We start from the raw sequence: 17,544 nt of genomic DNA, 5'->3' as shown, positions 1-17,544 counted from the left end.
CCTGACAACTTATCCCATCATCGCTCTGTTTATTGATGCCACTGTCCAACATGAGATCTGACACCGCCTTCCCCACGGCACCCGTCGGCCAGGAGCCCGGTGTGCACCGGAGAGCTGGTGTCACCGCTCCGGCCACAGCCTGGCCCTTTGGGTGCATCTCACCCAGCTGCAGCCCGACCACAGGAGCTGCGACGAGGACGAGCCAGGACTGCGGAGAACCGAGCCGCTGGAGACGGGAGCTCAAACCAACAGCAAAGAGACGGACCCGTGTCCCACCCACCGCGACTACAGCCACAGCCGCGTGGCGAGGGACCCCAGCAGCGGGCGCCTGGGAGCCGGGAGGTCTCCCGTGGGCAGCCCCGAGCTGGCCGGGGCTTTTTTCGGAGGCAGCCCAGGACCCGCTCCTCCGTCTAGGGCAGGAGTCCCACCGCTCCCGCCGCTGGGGAGTGCGCAGTCGATGGTACCGGCAAGGGCGAGGGCAGCCCGCTCGCCGCACTGCGTTTCAAAGAGAGCAGAAGAGCAGTTAAACACGTCAAGGTCTTGTGCACAGCTACATCACGACCCCGCGGCACCCCGCGGCAAGACCCGCGTCTACAAACCGCTCCCACGTCTCGCGCCGGATGGCGATGCCTTCGGTGCAGCTCTCGTGGCGGCGGGAGGGCCGGGCGCCCGGGGTCGCCGCTCGCCGGAAAGGCGTCTGCCGCTGCGGAAGGATTAAGCGCTAGAAATGAGTGTTTGGAGGAGCCTTGCTGATGGGGTCCTACCAGAAAAAGGTTCTTTTACTGCTACTAGTATTTTATTCTATTGTATAATTCACGAGTGCATCACAGCCCCGAGAGCCGGGCAGGCACCTATCAGCGCTTCAAATCTAGACACACGGAGAACTTCCTCGTCATCTGGATCTATTTATTACTCACCTCCCCCCTGGCCGGGAGCTCCTGGTTGCCACACGCTGCTGAGCGGCTGTCGCGTCCAGCCCGGAAAGCTGGGACGAGGCAGCGCCTCTGCAGAGCTCCTGGACAAAAGTGACTGTGCCAGAATCAGCCTACAGAGCATTTTAAAACAAAACAAAACAAAAAAACCCAAAACAAAACAAAAAAATCTTGGCCATCCTAAGTTTGCTTATCAAATAAAAAGTTCCTCCACATTTATTAAAAAACCAAACAGTAGATTTAAAAAGCAGTTAAGAGTCCTACTCCGGCAAAACACCCTGTACAGGTTTCTTTTGTTGTTGGTTTGTTTGCTTTTTTTTTCTGATGGTGAGGATTCCCCCTAAATCAGCTGCTTCTGTTAATTTTATATATATATAATCTTTTAATTTTGCCGCGCGTTGCTTGCTTTAATTAATTAATTTATTTCCAATCAGCCTAGCCGTCTCCACCAGACCAGCGGCGCTACCACACAAAGCTTCCTTGATGTCCATGCCCTGAGCCGGGGGTGAGGGGGATGGAGGGAGGGTGGGAGAGATGAGCGGAGGAGGAAGAGGAGGAGGAGGGCTGGAGGGATGGATGGAGGGAGGGAGGGGAGGGAGAGGAAGCCGACGGCAGCCCCTCACTCTCCCATGTGCGTCCTCAGGTGGTACTTGAGGGACTGCTTGTAGCGGAAGCACTTGGTGCACTCGGTGCAGGGGTAGGGCCGCTCGCCGGTGTGCGCCCGCTGGTGCTCCAGGAGGTGATGCTTCTGGGTGAAGTTCTTGCCGCACTCGGTGCAGTGGTAGGGCCGCTCGCCCGTGTGGATGCGCTGGTGCTCCAGGAGATGGTGCTTGCGGATGAAACCCTTCCCGCAGACAGCGCAGGCGTGCGGGCGCTCCCGGGTGTGGATGCGGTAATGGTTGGTGAGCTTGGACTTCTCGCTGAAGGTCTTCTCGCACTGGCTGCACTGGTAGGGCCGCTCGCCGGTGTGAGTCCGCTGGTGCCGCAGGAGATGGGAGGGCCGGGTGAAGTTCTTCCCGCACTGGGGGCAGAGGAAGGCCATCTCGCTCTTGCCGGCGTGGATCCTCTGGTGCATGATGAGGCTGATCTGCAGGCGGAAGCTCCGCCGGCACTCGCCGCAGGTGAAGGGCCGCTCCCCGACGTGGGTGATCTGGTGTTTGCTGAGGCTCGACTTGTGGCTGAAGCTGCTTTCGCACTCGGAGCACTTGTAGGGCTTCCCCGGGGGCGGGGGCCGTGGCTGGGGCTTGAGGCCGTGCTCGGGGCGCCGGGGGACCCCCACGCCTCGGCGCGTGTGGCTGCGCTGGTGCAGCAGGAACTGCTGCTTGTTGCGGAAGCTGAGGTCGCAGTCGTGGCACTCGTAGGGCCCTTCCTTGAGGTGGTTGCGCTGGTGGATCATGAAGTTGATCTTGAGCATGAAGCTCTTCCCGCACTCGGGGCAGATGTAGGGTCTCTCCCTCGTCCGGTTCCGCTGCTGGGCGATGGCCGGCTTCATCTCCCCGGAGTCCCTCTCACAGGCGGGGGGCTTCCCCACGCGGGTGGCCGCCAGGCTCCTGGGCTGCGTTTTGGAGCTGCACTGCGCCTCGCAGCCCAGCCCGGCCTCGTGGCTAGGGAACGCCGGCGGCTCGGTCCTCCCCGAGAACATGGCGCACGGCTCCAGGGTGTCGGGGTCGTCCTCCTCCTCCTCCTCCTCCGTCTTGATCACGATCCCGTCCTCTGCGGGGGAAAACCAGAACGGCGTTAGAGTCGTTGAGCGGGACGGGGTGGCCTTTTACGCACCCGGGGGTTGCTACAGAAACACCTGCATGGGCTTCTGCAGCTGTTTGCACCCGCCCGCCCGCCTGCTCTGCCCGACCGTCCGGACGCGAGCTGGCTCCAGCCCTGCGCCCTGGGACGGGGCACGTCCTCTCGCAGTGGCAAGGTGAGCCCGCGCACCCCCCGACAGGGAGGACAGACAAACCGCCTCCCGGACAGGCTCCTTCGGAGGGTGCGGTGAGACCTGCCTGCCAAAAGGTTTTGCAATTTCATGATGCTACGAGACCGGGGGGGATAAAAGCACCATCGGTTCGCGAGGACTCAGGTAGCGGAGTGGTTTTGGAGCAGCTCCATCTGCTGCCGTTTCGCTGGGCTACAACAACGCTCCCCACGCCCGGCACGGCACTGCTCGAAGGAAACACAGCACGGGGCTGCCGGGCTCCAGCTCCGCTCCCGAGACGACGCGCCCAGCCTGGGACTGTCCCCTTCCTTCGGCCTCTCCACAACGGGGCACGGGGAGGGACCCCCCCTCCTTCCCAGAGGCAAACAGCAGTGGGATGGATGGCCACACGTCAGGCTCCCCCGTTGCGTCACCGACGCCGGAGGTGACCTGGTGTTTTTGTTTGGTGACGGCCCTATCGGGGACGCGCGCAGCAGGAGGCACAGCCAGCACGCCCTGAGGAAAGGCCCGCGGCGGATCCCTCGCACGTCACCCCACGCTGGACTTTGAGCCAGGCCTATGTACTTTTCTAGGAAGAGCAGCCACGCTTTCCCTAGAAGAGGCAGCCGATGGAGCAGGATGTATCAAAGCCGCAGCCCTCTCCCCTCCGACGGGGAGGAAAAGCCACATTCCCATGTCTTCCTTCCCACCTCCTCGCAGCAAGGATCTTCGCCTACGTGGACCCAGGGGCCAACGCAGCTCGAGGGCTGGCCGCCGGCAACCCGCACCCCGGTCAGAGCATTGCCGCAGCTCCCGCTCAGCCCCATCAGCCGGGGCCCCACGCGTCGGCCGAGGCGCTGGCTCTCGGACGAGGATCGGCTCCAGCCCCACTGGTGGCTTGGCTGGTTTTCTTTAGAAAACCATGAAGAGACCACAGGATCCATGAGATGGAGTTGAGGAGGACCTCAAGAGCCCAACTCTACCTTTCTTGGTTTGCGTTACACCATCGCAAAGCCGTCAGAAGGCAGGAAACCCACCGTTCCCGAGAGCCCGTCTCCGCACTTTCCCACCTCTCGCCCTTGAAGCACGTCTGTAGGACCTGACCCGTATCTGCCGTCCAACCAGTGGACTTCTACACGTGAAGCGCACGGTACCATCTTACCGTCTCTTCACTACCCTCACCGCATCCTTCCCTCCCCACAGCTCACATGCCACAGACCATCCTTGTCCCCGTCCTCTGGACCTGCCCCGAGTGACGCCCATGCTGGTTGACGTGCAGAACCCCGCACGTTCCCCCAGCAGAGTTTGGCGCATAAGCGCCGGAGCAGCTTACGCCATTCCTCCGCACAACTAACACCATAGCAGGAGTCCTCGACCGACATCCTGCCCTCTGCAACGGGTTTTGGCAGCGGGGCTCTCGTAAAACGCTGCCTGGGACATGTCTTCCCTTCCTCTCCATGTGTAAGAAGGGTTTTTCCCACCTGTGGAGGACTGAGCCATGGCTCGCTCCGCTCGGAGCGGGTCAGGTGCCCTCAGAGATGCCGCTCTGATGTCCACCATGTGTGTGCTGCCTCCTCCTCCCAGCCTGAGGTCTCACCGCAGCTGCTCTTGAAGCTGCCGCAGCCAGAAACTTTCTTTCTGGTGCTGGTTCTGGGCGGATTTAACCCTTCTCTTTCATCCAACTCTTTCCCCACTTTTGCCTGACCCACCGCAGCCCCTCCCGAGCCTCCCGTCCCCGCGACGTGCCGCAGAGCTGTGTGCCGAGCATCTCACCTGTGCAGCTCCCGTGGTGAACGATGACTCTCTGGATCTCGTTGAAGTCAGCTACATATTCGGAGGAGTCGCCCAGGCTGGTTCCCGGGAGGTCCCTCGGAGGGGAGACGGAGCCGTAGGGGCTCTCGCAGGCTGCCTCCTCATCCGGACTCTGGAAGCTCCCCTCCGACTGCCCCGACATCCCGTGGAGCTCGGGGTTTTCGGGGCTGTCTTCAGGAAGGAGCTCCTCCGTTTTGATCACAACCCTTATACCAGCTGAAGCAAAGAGAGATTCCCGCCCACCATCATTCCTGGGAGCCAGGAGGAAGAAACCGCTCACAACAATCCCTGCCAGATCCCTGTGGGCCAGCGCTGGCTGCTGATCCCGCAGAGGGGTTTCGTTTGCTCGGCCACTTCTGCTCTCCCTTCAGCCCCTGGCCTTCAACCATCCCTGCCACGCTCCTGCCTCTCGCCTGGGATCCTCCGCAGGCACAGGAGACTCACTCTGTCCGGCCCGGGGACTCGGCGCCTGCAGCTCAGCACCCCTCCGCCATCCCACATCCCCCAGCCGCAGCGCTGGGCCAACAGCTCCCCGTGGGCAGCAGATGATTTTTCTCTTCCCATTGGCATCAATTTAACTTCAAGACCCTCGTGAGCAAGAGAGCACGGGCAGGGGGTCGGAGCGACCCGGTGTCCGCAGCCCGGGGCCAGAGACTGACATCACCTCTTCTAGGACACCTCCTTATCTCCTTATCAGCCCCCCCTTATCTCAGAGCGGGAGTTGCTCCAGGACTCCGGGTCCCTGGTGCCCCACTCCCAGCCCAGCCCTGCCCCTGGAGAAGCCCCTCAGCACCCCGAGTCCCTGCGCGCAGGACGGGAGCAGGCTTCCCTACGCTGGGGGGGGATGCTCCAAGGATAAACCCAGGCACCGTCCACACAACCAGAAAGGCTGGAGAGGATTTTTTGGGTGGATGGGTTCTCCCAATGGGACCCAATTCTCCTTTCTTGCTGGGCACACCAGCTCCCCGAGGGCCTGGTCCGGTTGCAGATGTTTCCCTTGCTGATGGCTCCTAGAGCCCAACTCTCTGGGCTCCGCTTGCCCTGGTTTATACGTTGAGCTGCACCTGGACATCAAATCTCTTGCCAGCCAAACCTTTCCTGCTCGTATGCAAGGCTCCTCCTGATAACCTCCTCGGGTTTTCACCTGCTTTAGCCTCGGGGCGAGCAGCTCCTCTGAAGGCAACCTACGGCTCCCCTCGGGCTAAGCTGCCGTCTCACCTGCGGTGGCATCGGTAATGATCTCGCTCTCCTCCAAGTCCTGCTCATTCCTGACCCGCGATTCCTCTCCTTGCTCGATCTGAGACAAAACACCAGGTTTGGAAATTGCATAGTCTGTTGAGAGACAGAGGGATGGAGGGAGGGATTAGTGCACAGGGAATCCTAATATCGGCTTCCACCTCTCCCCAGTGCCCGGAGCGGACACGTGAAGACACTCCGGAACATCCGCAAAGGGTCTGCAGGCAGAAAAGCCTGGTGCTGCAGGCAGGCCAGGCTCCCTGGACGGGGAGAAGAGATTCACGGAGGCAGGAGCTGAGGTGCCACAGAGAGAGGAACTACCTTGGAGAAGAAACCCAACCCATACATTTTTCTGGCAGATTTAGAACTTCTCAGGCAAATTCCTGGCTCTCCTAAAGCCAAAAGCGTTTCACCCCTGGCCCCAGCAGAGCCGGAGTTTCTCCTGCAGCTTTAGTAGGAAATGCCCCAACGGAGCGTAGCTGAGACCACACCAGACAACTTTTCACTCCGCAAAAGTTTCCTCTAAAGGGGTGCGTGGGCTGGTACCCGCCGCTGACCCAGAAGATGAAGGGAAGCCCTTCAGACAGCCACGGGGAAGGTGCTGGTTTTTCCCCGAGTAACTCTGGCTGGAAGGAGCCTCGGGAGGTCTCCGGCCCACCTGCCCGCGGGTGGCCCCCACCCAGCCAGGACAGCACCGCGCCCCGAGCTGGGAACGAACCCGGGCATTGCCGGAGGGATGCCCTTACCCAGACTAGAAACACCCTCCTGCGCTTTTAAGTCTCCATTTAAAATGGGACATTTGGGACTCAAGGGAATCCAAGGGGATCTCCGAGGAGGACTCAGAAGATGCCCAAGCCTGCGGGCAGCCAGGAGCCCCAGAGAACCTGCCTTCACCAGGGCGAGGACACCCCGTATTTACCCAGGGAGATCAGCGACTCGTAGTTGCCCTTCATCACATTCTTGTACAGCTCCTTCTGCCACTCCTCCAGCTTCTCCCATTCCTTGTTGTTGAAATAGACGGACACGTCGTCAAACGTCACCGGCACCTGCAACCACAAGCAGCATGGGTTCAGGCGGCCGCCTCGCTCTCCAGGAGCCCCAGCGCGTTATCTCCGGCCGCCAGCAGCGGCAGCTCACTCCCGCTCGGACACGGCCAGGCCTCAGCTACTTCATGGCCATCAACAAGTTGGTTTTTATATTTAAAACAACCCCTGGACATGTATTTCTATGAGATGAAAGGTCTCAGCCAAACGGCCGGTTCCCGGTGATGAACCCAGAGCGTGATTTCCCCAAACGACACCGACCTCCTCCTCTCGGACCCCGCACCGGCAGGGACGACTCTGCAGGCGGGACCGAGCTTGTGCCCGCCTGGAGGGACCGTAAAGGAGATAAAAACCGGGCACTAGGGCTGGACCTCATCTCTGTTGATGAGCGGACGTAAAAACCCGGATTCAGTTACCCCAGAGCCGGAGGGAAAACTCTACCCGGCCCTGCAGGGCTCCCCGTTAGCGTTGGTGATCGTGTGCACGTTGGCCGGGAGCAGACTGCAGCTTTCGAGCCTGTTTGCCAAGTAATAATTTCTAAGGATAAATTCAGGGTGCGCAAGCCGGGCTGCGTTCGGCTTCTGCTCCCCGACTGTGCTAACGGGGTGTCGGGGTGTGAACCCCCCCTCTTCCAGACCCCCTCCCCTCTCTCTGGCGAAACGGCGACGTTCGCTCTGCCGTGTCTCACACCCTCCCATCCGCACACTTTCTTTTAGCGAGAGGGTCGTGAAATGGAAGTAGGAACTTAACGGTGATGGTGGGCTCCTCCTGATGCTCGGCTAAGCCCAACGGCGAGCCCAGGGAGCTCGTCCGCCTTCCCCCGAATCCCAGAGGTTCCCCCGGGAGCTGCAGCTCCCGCTTGCTCCTTCCCCGGCCCGGGAGACCCCCACCACAGTGCCGAGGGGGTAAAAGAAATGGTGGTTAAAAAAAAAACCACCACCAAATCTGCAGGGTTTCTCTCAAACGGTGATAAAAAAACCCAAACCATAACAAAACAAGAGTGAATCGCTCCCAGGCTGTGCAGCGCGGCGAAGCAGAACTGAAACCTCCGGCCTGGCTACGGGGGACGTTCCCCTCGGCTCCATCTCCCACCGCAGGCGGGGCTGCGAGGGGCAGCTCCGCTGCCTCCAGGTCCTGATGGCGAGCGACTCACCTGCGCCGGGGCTGTCCCCGCTCACCCACAGCGTCGCCCCCCCTGTCCTGCCCTCCACGAGCGTTTCGGGTGCGTTTTGGGTGCAGAGCCGGGCTCCTGCACCCCAGGACACCGTTACCTTGGGGACTTCCCCCTTCCTGCCCGGGGGCAGCCGCAGGATCCAGAAGTTCCTGTTCTTCAGCAGGTTCTCCATGTTCTCCAGGCGCCGCTGGAGCAGCCCGTACTCCTGGATGAGGGTGCCCAGCGCCGCGCACTTGCTCTCCAGCTGGTTCCCCAGCTCCGCCGCCGTCTTCTCGCAGTCGATCAGCTTCTTCTCTGCCATCCCTGTCCGACCCTCCAGGTCGAGCAGGCGGGTGGAATGGGAGTCCACCTTCCTCTCCACCGCCTGCACGGCCGCCACCACCGTCAGGGACAGCTCGGCCGTCTGCGTCTCCCGCTCCGAGGTGCGCTCGGGGCCGGCCGGCGGCCGGAGGGGCGAGGGGCAGCGGGGCTGCAGCACCGGCTCCGGCGCCTGCGGGCAGAGGGATGCGGGGGTCACGGCAGGGCGGGGGTGAGGGACCCCCCCAGGGTGATGGGGACCCCGGGGGGCGGCCGCTGCACAACCCGGGACGTCCCCACGGCCCCCCCGCAGGGCGCTGGCCCCGCTACGCTCCGGTGTGGGTCCCACGGGACGGGCAGGACGCGCCGCGGGGCGGGGGGGGGGGGGGTCCCCGACACCGGGGGGGCCGGGGTGACGCGGGACCGCCGAGCCCCGTTGCCATGGGCACGGGGAGGGGGCACCCCGGGGGGCTGGCGGGCGCTGTCAGGGCAGGGGTGCCCGTCGCCATGGGGACCGGGGGGGGGGGGCGGCCTGTCACCGGGGGGCGGCGGCGGCGGCGGAGGAGGGGGGGGGGCGCTCCCCGGCCCGCAGGGCCCGGCCGCCGGGGCGCGGGGGGGGCGCGGCGGGACGGGCAGGCCCGGCCCCCGACGGCAGCTCGGGCGCCGGCGGCCGCGGAGGCCCGGCCCGGCCTGGGCGCGCCGCCCCCCCGGGGCTGCCCGCGCCGCCGGCGGCCCTGCCCGTCCCTGCCCGTCCCCCCGGGGGGGCGGCCGCGGCCCCGCGCGCTGACAGCCCCCGCCGGCCCCCCGCCCCGCCGCCCGCCCCGCCGCCGCCGCCGCCGCCCGCCCGCCGCGGCCCCGACGGCGCGGCCCGCCCCGACGTGCGGCCCGCGGGCGCCGGGCGAGCGGCGGCGGGCCGGGCCGCGACCCGCGGCGGGCGGGCGGGCGCCCTTACCTGAGCGGGAGCCCCCTCGGCCATGGCCCTTTGTTCCCTGCCCGGGGCCCCGGGGGCCGCGGCCGGGAGGATCCAGCGCCCGCTCGCTCCTTCACCTCGGCCCGCCGCCGGGCATCGGGCTGGGCCCGGGGCGGCGCGGCGCGGCGGGGCGGCGGCGGGGCGGGGGCGCGGCGGGGCGGCGCGGCGGGGCGGGGCGCGGCCCGGCCCGACCCGGCCGGGGGAGGGGAAGGGGAGGGGGGGGGGGGGGGCGCGGCGGCGAGAGACCGAGCGCGGCTCCGGGTCCCGGCTCCGCCGCTCCGCGCTGGGCGCTCCGGCCCCGCCGCTGCCCCGCCGAGCCGGCAGGGGGCGGGCGGGCCGCCGCCACCGCGCGGGCCGCGCCGGGGGCCGCGCCGGGCGGGGCGGAGCGGGGCACCCGCCGCCACCGCAGCGCCCCCTGCCGCACCGACGGCATCACCGCGCTGTCGCCGCCGCGCACCGTCGGGGCCCCCCCCCACCCCCCCCCCGCCGCCGCCACCGCCCGGCCCGGCCCCGCCGCCTCCGCCACGCGGGGAACGGAGCGGGGCGGCCCTGGGGGGGGCGGGGGGTGCCCCGGGGCCGGGGTCGGGCCCGTGCCCCCCCCTCCCGCGCCGCATGGGGCGGGGCCGCGAGGGGACTGGGGGGACTGGGAGAAACTGGGGGGACTGGGAGAAACTGGGGGGCGGGAGGAAGGGCTGAGCGGGGGTGAGGGAACGGGGAGGGGCCGGGGGGAACTGGGGAGAGAGACTGGGGGGACTGGAGAGGGACTGGGGGGACTGGAGGGGCCGGGGGGGCAACTGGGGTGGTGGTGGCAGCAACTGGGAAGGGGCTGGGGGTAACTGGGGAGGGGCTGGGGGTAACTGGGGAAGGGGCTGGGGGTAACTGGGGAGGGGCTGGGGGTAACTGGGGAAGGGGCTGGGGGTAACTGGGACGGGCTGGGGGTAACTGGGGAGGGGCTGGGGGTAACTGGGGAGGGGCTGGGGGTAACTGGGGAAGGGGCTGGGGGTAACTGGGAAGGGGCTGGGTGTAACTGGGAAGGGGCTAGGGGTAACTGGGGAGGGGCTGGGGGTAACTGGGGAAGGGGCTGGGGGTAACTGGGAAGGGGCTGGGGGTAACTGGGGAGGGGCTGGGGGTAACTGGGGAAGGGGCTGGGGGTAACTGGGACGGGCTGGGGGTAACTGGGGAGGGGCTGGGGGTAACTGGGGAAGGGGCTGGGGGTAACTGGGAAGGGGCTGGGTGTAACTGGGAAGGGGCTAGGGGTAACTGGGGAGGGGCTGGGGGTAACTGGGGAAGGGGCTGGGGGTAACTGGGGACGGGCTGGGGGTAACTGGGGAGGGGCTGGGGGTAACTGGGGAAGGGGCTGGGGGTAACTGGGGACGGGCTGGGGGTAACTGGGAAAGGGGCTGGGGGTAACTGGGGAGGGGCTGGGGGTAACTGGGAGGGGCTGGGGGTAACTGGGGACGGGCTGGGGGTAACTGGGAAAGGGGCTGGGGGTAACTGGGGAGGGGCTGGGGGTAACTGGGAGGGGCTGGGGGTAACTGGGGACGGGCTGGGGGTAACTGGGAAAGGGGCTGGGGGTAACTGGGGACGGGCTGGGGGTAACTGGGAAGGGGCTGGGGGTAACTGGGGAGGGGCTAGGGGTAACTGGGGAGGGGCTGGGGGTAACTGGGGACGGGCTGGGGGTAACTGGGAGGGGCTGGGGGTAACTGGGGACGGGCTGGGGGTAACTGGGAAAGGGGCTGGGGGTAACTGGGGACGGGCTGGGGGTAACTGGGGAGGGGCTGGGGGTAACTGGGGACGGGCTGGGGGTAACTGGGGAAGGGGCTGGGGGTAACTGGGAAGGGGCTGGGGGTAACTGGGGACGGGCTGGGGGTAACTGGGAAGGGGCTGGGGGTAACTGGGGACGGGCTGGGGGTAACTGGGGAAGGGGCTGGGGGTAACTGGGGACGGGCTGGGGGTAACTGGGAAGGGGCTGGGGGTAACTGGGCTGACGGGGAGGACTGGGGAGGGGACTGGGGCAGGACTGGGGGGACTGGGGGGAAGCGGGGGGGACTGAGGAGGGGCTGAGGAAGCTGGGGGGGGTGAGGGGGAACTGGGAAGGCCCTGGGGGAACTGGGGGGCGGGGGATGACCGGGGGTCACGCGGGTCCCCGGGGACTGGGCGGACTGGGGGGAGGCGGGCGGGGGTGGGGGGCGGCTGTGGCACGGGGGGCCCTGGCAGGGGGCGGGGGGAGGCCTGGGGTCACTGGCGGGGGGGTCACTGGGGAGACCGGGGGGGGGCACCGGGGGCGGCTCCCCCCGCCCGGCCCGGCCCGCACCGTCGGGCGCCGCCATGGCCGGGGGCGGGGCTGGCGCGGGCGCCCCCTGGCGGCCCCCACCCACCGAGACCGCCCCCCCCCCCCCCCGGCCCTGCGGCCTCGCGCCCCGCGGGCCTGTGAAATGGCGGCCGGAGGGCGGTGTCGCCATGGAGACCGCCCCCCCCCGGCTCCCGCGCGGACCGGGGGCTGCCGGGGCTCCGCCGGACCGGGCCGTCCCCTCCTGACCCCTCGTGTCCCACCTCGTCCCCTCCATCCCGTCCCCTCCTGTCCCGGCCTGCCCCGCCCCATCCCACCCCATCCCATCCCGGCTGTCCCAGCCCGTCCCCATCCCCATCCCATCCTGTCCCCGTCCCAAACCCATCCCATCCCGTCCCATCCCATCCTGTCCCATCCCATCCCCTTCCCATCCCATCCCCTTCCCATCCCATCCCATCCTGTCCCATCCCATCCCTTTCAGTCCCACCCTGTCCTGCACCATCCCATCCCCATCCCATCCCACCCCATGCCATCCCCATCCCATCCCACCCCATCCTATCACATCCCATCCCCATCCCCTTCCCATCCCATCCCCATCCCCACCCAACCCCGTCCCATCCCATCCCCATCCCGTCCCATCCCATCCTGTCCCATCCCGTCCCATCCCCATCCCCTTCCCGTCCCATCCCATCCCCATCCCATCCCATCCTGTCCCATCCCGTCCCCGTCCCATCCCATCCCCATCCCCATCCCATCCATTTCAGTCCCACCCTGTCCTGCACCATCCCATCCCCATCCCATCCCCATCCCATCCATTTCAGTCCCACCCTGTCCTGCACCATCCCATCCCCATCCCATCCCATCCATCCCATCCTGTCCCATCCCGTCCCCATCCCATCCCCATCCCATCCCCATCCTGTCCCATCCATCCCATCCCCATCCCATCCCCATCCCATCCCCATCCCCTCCCCATCCCCATCCCATCCCATCCTGTCCCATCCCATCCCCATCCCATCCCTTTCAGTCCCACCCTGTCCTGCACCATCCCATCCCACCCCATCCTATCACATCCCATCCCCATCCCATCCCATCCCCATCCCCACCCAACCCCATTCCATCCCACCCCATCCTATCCCATCCCATCCCATCCGCATTGCACCCCATCCTATCACATCCCGTCCCCTTCCATCCTGTCTTGTCATGTCCACTCTTACTGTGTCCCATCCTATCCATCCCACCACACCCTGTCCCATCCCATCCCATGCTGTCCTATCCATGCCCTCCTGTCCAATCCTATCCCATCTGTGTCATCCAGTTCCACCCTGTCCCATCCCATCCACCCTGTCCCATCAACCCTGTCCCATCTCATCCTATGTCATCCCACCCACCCTGTCCTATCCCATTCCGTCCCATGCTGTCCCATCCCTGCCCTCCTGTCCAGTCCTATCCCATCTGTGTCATCCAGTCCCACCCTGTCCCTCCCCATCCACCCTACCCTGTCCCACCCTGTCCCATCCCATCCACCCTGTCCCACTGCACCCTGTCCCATCCCGTCCCATCCTATCCTGTCCCATCCCATCCACCCTGTCTCATCCCATCCTGTGTCACATCCCATCCACCCTGTCCTACCCCATCCCATCCTGTCCCATTGCACTCTGTCCCATTCCATCCCATCCTGTCCCATCCCTGCCCTCCTGTCCAATCCTATCCTACCTGTGTCATCCAGTTCCATCCTGTCCCACCCCATCCACCCTATCCTGTGCCATCCTGTGCCATCCTGTGCCATCCCATCCCATCCCATCCCATCCCATCCCATCCCATCCCATCCCATCCCATCCCATCCCATCCCTGCCCTCCTGTCCAATCCTATCCTACCTGTGTCATCCAGTTCCATCCTGTCCCACCCCATCCACCCTATCCTGTGCCATCCTGTCCCATCCCATCCCATCCCATCCCATCCCATCCTGTCCCATCCCTGCCCTCCTGTCCAATCCTATCCTACCTGTGTCATCCAGTTCCATCCTGTCCCACCCCATCCACCCTATCCTGTGCCATCCTGTGCCATCCTGTCCCATCCCATCCCATCCCATCCCATCCCATCCCATCCTTTCCCACTACAACCTATCCCATCCCATCCCATCCTGTCCCATCCCATCCCATCCCCTCCTGTCCCATCCCCATCCCATCACCTCTGGCCCAGCCCAGCCCACTCCATCCTGTTCCATCCCCATCTAATCCCACGCTGTCCCATCCCATCCCATCCCATCCCATCCCATCCCATCCCATCCCATCCCATCCCGCCCTGTCCCTCCCACCCCGGAGCAGCCGTGTGCCCGCACACAGCTCCGGCAGGATCCCGTGTGTGGCAGCAGCCCCCTGGCACGCAGCCTCGCTCCCGGCACGGCGTGACAATGGAGGGAAGTCGGTGACCCCGAACGTGGGGAAGGGCAGGAAACCCTTTGGACTGCGGAAAAAGGGAGGGGATGAGGGGGACGGGGACGAGGCTGCATCCCGTCCCGCTGCGATGCCGAAACGGGGGGCACAGGCTGCCCACCAGCACCCGCGCTTGGGGGGGACAGCGCCTGTCCCCACCCGCCCGGGGAGCACGGGGGTGCGGCAGCCCGCAGGGACCCAAATTAGGGACCCGCTGCCCGGGGCCCCCCCCGGGCTGCCCCAGGGAGCCGCAGCCCCCGGCTGGGGGTGACACCCGTCGGGAGGGGACACCGGGAGCAGCCTTGGGACAGGGGGGTGTCACTGCCCCAGGGCTCGGACGTCCCGCTGCAACTGGGGAGACTGGGATCCAGGGGCAGCCACTGGGCAGAGGGAGCGCCCGAGGCCGGCTGCGGGGGGGCCCCACGCTGTACCTACGGAGAGATATATACGTTATCACGTACATTTATTTCCCACTGGTGGAGCTGCATCGTGATCAGCCGGGAGGGATCAGGATGCGGCCACTGGTGCTGTCTGTTCCTCGGAGTGCTGTGATCCGTGCTGCCGGCCATGTACATAGGCGTATACGCATACACCCACCTCCCGTATACACCATAAAAGTACGTATGTGTGTATCTATGGTGTCTCCGCGTGCTCATACCCGGAGCCTCGCTGCAGCCGGGGCACGGAGCTGCAGCAGCCGCCCCACGCTGGGGCTGCCAGATCCAGCACCATCCATGCTTTTCCCGTGCCACGCGCCCTCCCCGGCGCTCGCCCCTTTCCCTCCTCCTCTCCCTGCCCACCACCTCCGGCATCTCCGTCCCCACACCCCTCCCTGCGTGGGGCAGCCCCATCCCACCTGGTTGCTTGAGAGTGCAGGGGGGATTTGGCCGGGGTCACTCGCTCCGGCTCTGCGGGCACCCGGCACGGTTTGGGCTGGCTGAGGAGCCCCGGCACCCTCCGGTCTCAGGCTGGGAGCGAAGCCGGGGACCTGTGGGCTGGGAGTGCCATGTCCCTGCGCTGGCTCTGACCCACAGACTGGCCCTGCCACGTCCCACATTTGGTCTCAAGCCAGATCAACCCATCAGAGCTCAGGGGGGCTCCGGCGGCTGCCCCCCGGGGAGGCCAGGCTGCACCGTGGGCAGGGCTGGGAGAGGGGACCGTCACCCGCACCAGGCTCTGCCTTCCCCCAGGGCAGCCGGGCTCCGGCAGGGAAGAGCCTGGGGGACGCTGGGCTGGGGGAAGCTCCTGGAGGCACAGCGTATCCCCCCCAGCACCCGTGTGGGGCACCACCTGGGCACCCCCGGCACGGCCGGCAGCTCCTTGCAGCGGCAGAGGGGAGCAGGAGCTGGGGGGCTGCCCTGTACCCGGTCCCCGATGGGAACGGGGAGGAAACGGGAGCTTCTGCCAGCCAGGGCTGGGGACCCATCTGCTGCCGCCGTGGCCACCACCGACCCTGCAGAGCTGGGGACCAGGGGGGAAGGTGGCCGAGGGGACACGGGGACAGCTGGGGTCTGGGTGCAGAGACCCAGGAGTGGTCCAGGGTGCTGGTGCCAGGCAGGCCAGACCCAGCCTCTGGGCGGGGGGCGGTTTTGGGGCTGCGCCGGCCAACCCTCCGCAAACACCCCAGGGGAGAGGGGACCCCCCACCAGGCACGGCCCCATGGCCAGGCCCGGGTGAGACGCCAGGGTACAAGCCCAAGCGGGCACAGCGCCGGGGGTCGCGCTGCTGGGGAAGGGCCGGACCCTCCTGGGACAGCGCAGGGCACCCACTGCCTCCCCCCCGCCGCCCCACGTCCCCCGGGCCACGCGGTTCAGCCCCCCCAGCCGAGGCTGCCTTCCCCGGGACGCGCGAGGCCCCGGCGCAGCGAGACAAAACGGCGCGCTGCCCTGCGGGGCCAGGCCTGGCAGGAACAGTTTATTGGCAGCCCCGGTACAAAAAGCTTGGGTACGTGCGAGCGAGGAAGCGGCAATGCAAATCCGGCGTGGCCCGGCTGATGGGCAGCGGGCACAAGCGAGCCCGGCCCCGCGTGCCAAGGTGCCCCCAGCTCCATGGGGCCCCACGGGGTGAGGCCACCCTGTCTGGTGAGAGACGAACCGGCAGCGTTGGCAGCTGGACCCTCAGCAGAGCACGCCGGGGCTCTTCTCGCCTGCCGCCGTGGGCCACAAATCAGTGCCAGAGGGCCGGTCCATGACATGCCAGCTCCGAGGCGCAGGGCAGCGCTGCAGCCACGCACACCGGCGCTTCTCCCGGCACGGGACTGTCCCGGCTCTACCCGGCAGCAGAGCCTGGCTGTGGCCGGCGACTCCTCAGCCACTGCTGCAGCCCTATTTGTGCGCGGCGCAGGTCAGCTCCCGACATTATTCTCGCATAAAACCAAAGTCTGCTTCCAGCCGTAGCGGCAGCAGAGAAAAAGCTTAAAAACATGAACCCCGAATGCCGGACAGCAACCACAGCAGCCCCAGAGCAGCGCCAAGCAGTCTTGTTTGCCGGACCTGGCTCCCCGGCGTGGACAGTAACAGGCTTGAGCAGAGCCCGCTCGGTTTCTGCGGTTCACCAGTTCCGCAAGTTACCTGGAAAACGCTAATAAATAGCAGCCGGGTACCGGGCAAAGGTGCTGCAGGCGTCACCGCAGGAGAGGGGCGAGCAAGGGCGAAACACAGAGGCCAGCGAGGGGACTGGGGCTGCGATCACGCACCCGACACGGGCTTCAGAATGGAAACACTGTATTGACAGACTTTACAAAAGTTATTACAAAAACACGATCACAAACCAGCAGCTGACGATACACAGCGGAAGAGACACCACTTACAGCCACCTCAGGAACGACACCAATTAGCTCGGAGAACTCAACCAATATTTACACAGACGCCTGAAAAACTCCGGTCAGTTATCTCATACATTTAAGTGTTTTAGATCAACTGTGAAATATAGTGCCACACGTTTCCTTGTAGTATAATAATAATAATAATAATAATAATTAATAACAATAATAATAATAATATAATAATACTACTTCTAGATTAACTAAAAACCAAACAGCTCTTTACAGGGGTTAGGAGAAGTTGCTTTCACTCGTCTGACTTACCTGAGTGTGAGACCAAACCCAGTTAAAAAATAAGAATAAAATCGCCTTCATTGACAGGAGTTCGTGTGACGGACCAGCGGCTCCGTTCCCTTGGGCCAGAGGGAACCTACAGCCTGACTGGTGCCGGTAACATCCTTCGAAAGAACAGAGACGTGTCCTCCTCGGGTGAGTTACCCGACCGCACCTCCACACGCTGCCCTTCCCAACTCCTCCTGCTGCAATGTCCTCAGCCCCTTCTCCTGCCCGTCCTTTCCTCCTGCACCTACTTTTTCTCACCTTGCTCTTTGACGCTCTCTCCTCTCCGCTTTTTTGCCTTCGACAAATCCCGCGTCGCGCCCCTAACCACGTCTCTGCCTCGCC

The 17,544-nt window shown here is 65.4% G+C and overlaps 1 protein-coding gene across 1 annotated transcript; it reads right to left on the bottom strand.

The window, feature by feature from the left end:
• Positions 1-1,551: 1,551 nt before the first annotated feature.
• LOC104253681 (zinc finger protein 777-like) lies at positions 1,552-9,382 on the bottom strand. The gene is made up of 6 exons (XM_059818754.1): positions 9,359-9,382; positions 8,207-8,599; positions 6,812-6,938; positions 5,875-5,988; positions 4,618-4,872; positions 1,552-2,645 (listed from the first exon to the last, which is right to left on the bottom strand). The coding sequence occupies exons 1-6, from the start codon at positions 9,380-9,382 to the stop codon at positions 1,552-1,554; spliced, it is 2,007 nt and encodes a 668-aa protein (XP_059674737.1).
• Between the last annotated feature and the right edge of the window lie 8,162 nt (positions 9,383-17,544).

This window comes from Gavia stellata, chromosome 6 (assembly GCF_030936135.1).
Source record: "Gavia stellata isolate bGavSte3 chromosome 6, bGavSte3.hap2, whole genome shotgun sequence".
NCBI lineage: Eukaryota > Metazoa > Chordata > Aves > Gaviiformes > Gaviidae > Gavia > Gavia stellata.
The sequence above is the reverse complement of the archived record's forward strand: the minus strand, read 5'-3'. Positions and strand labels throughout refer to the sequence as shown.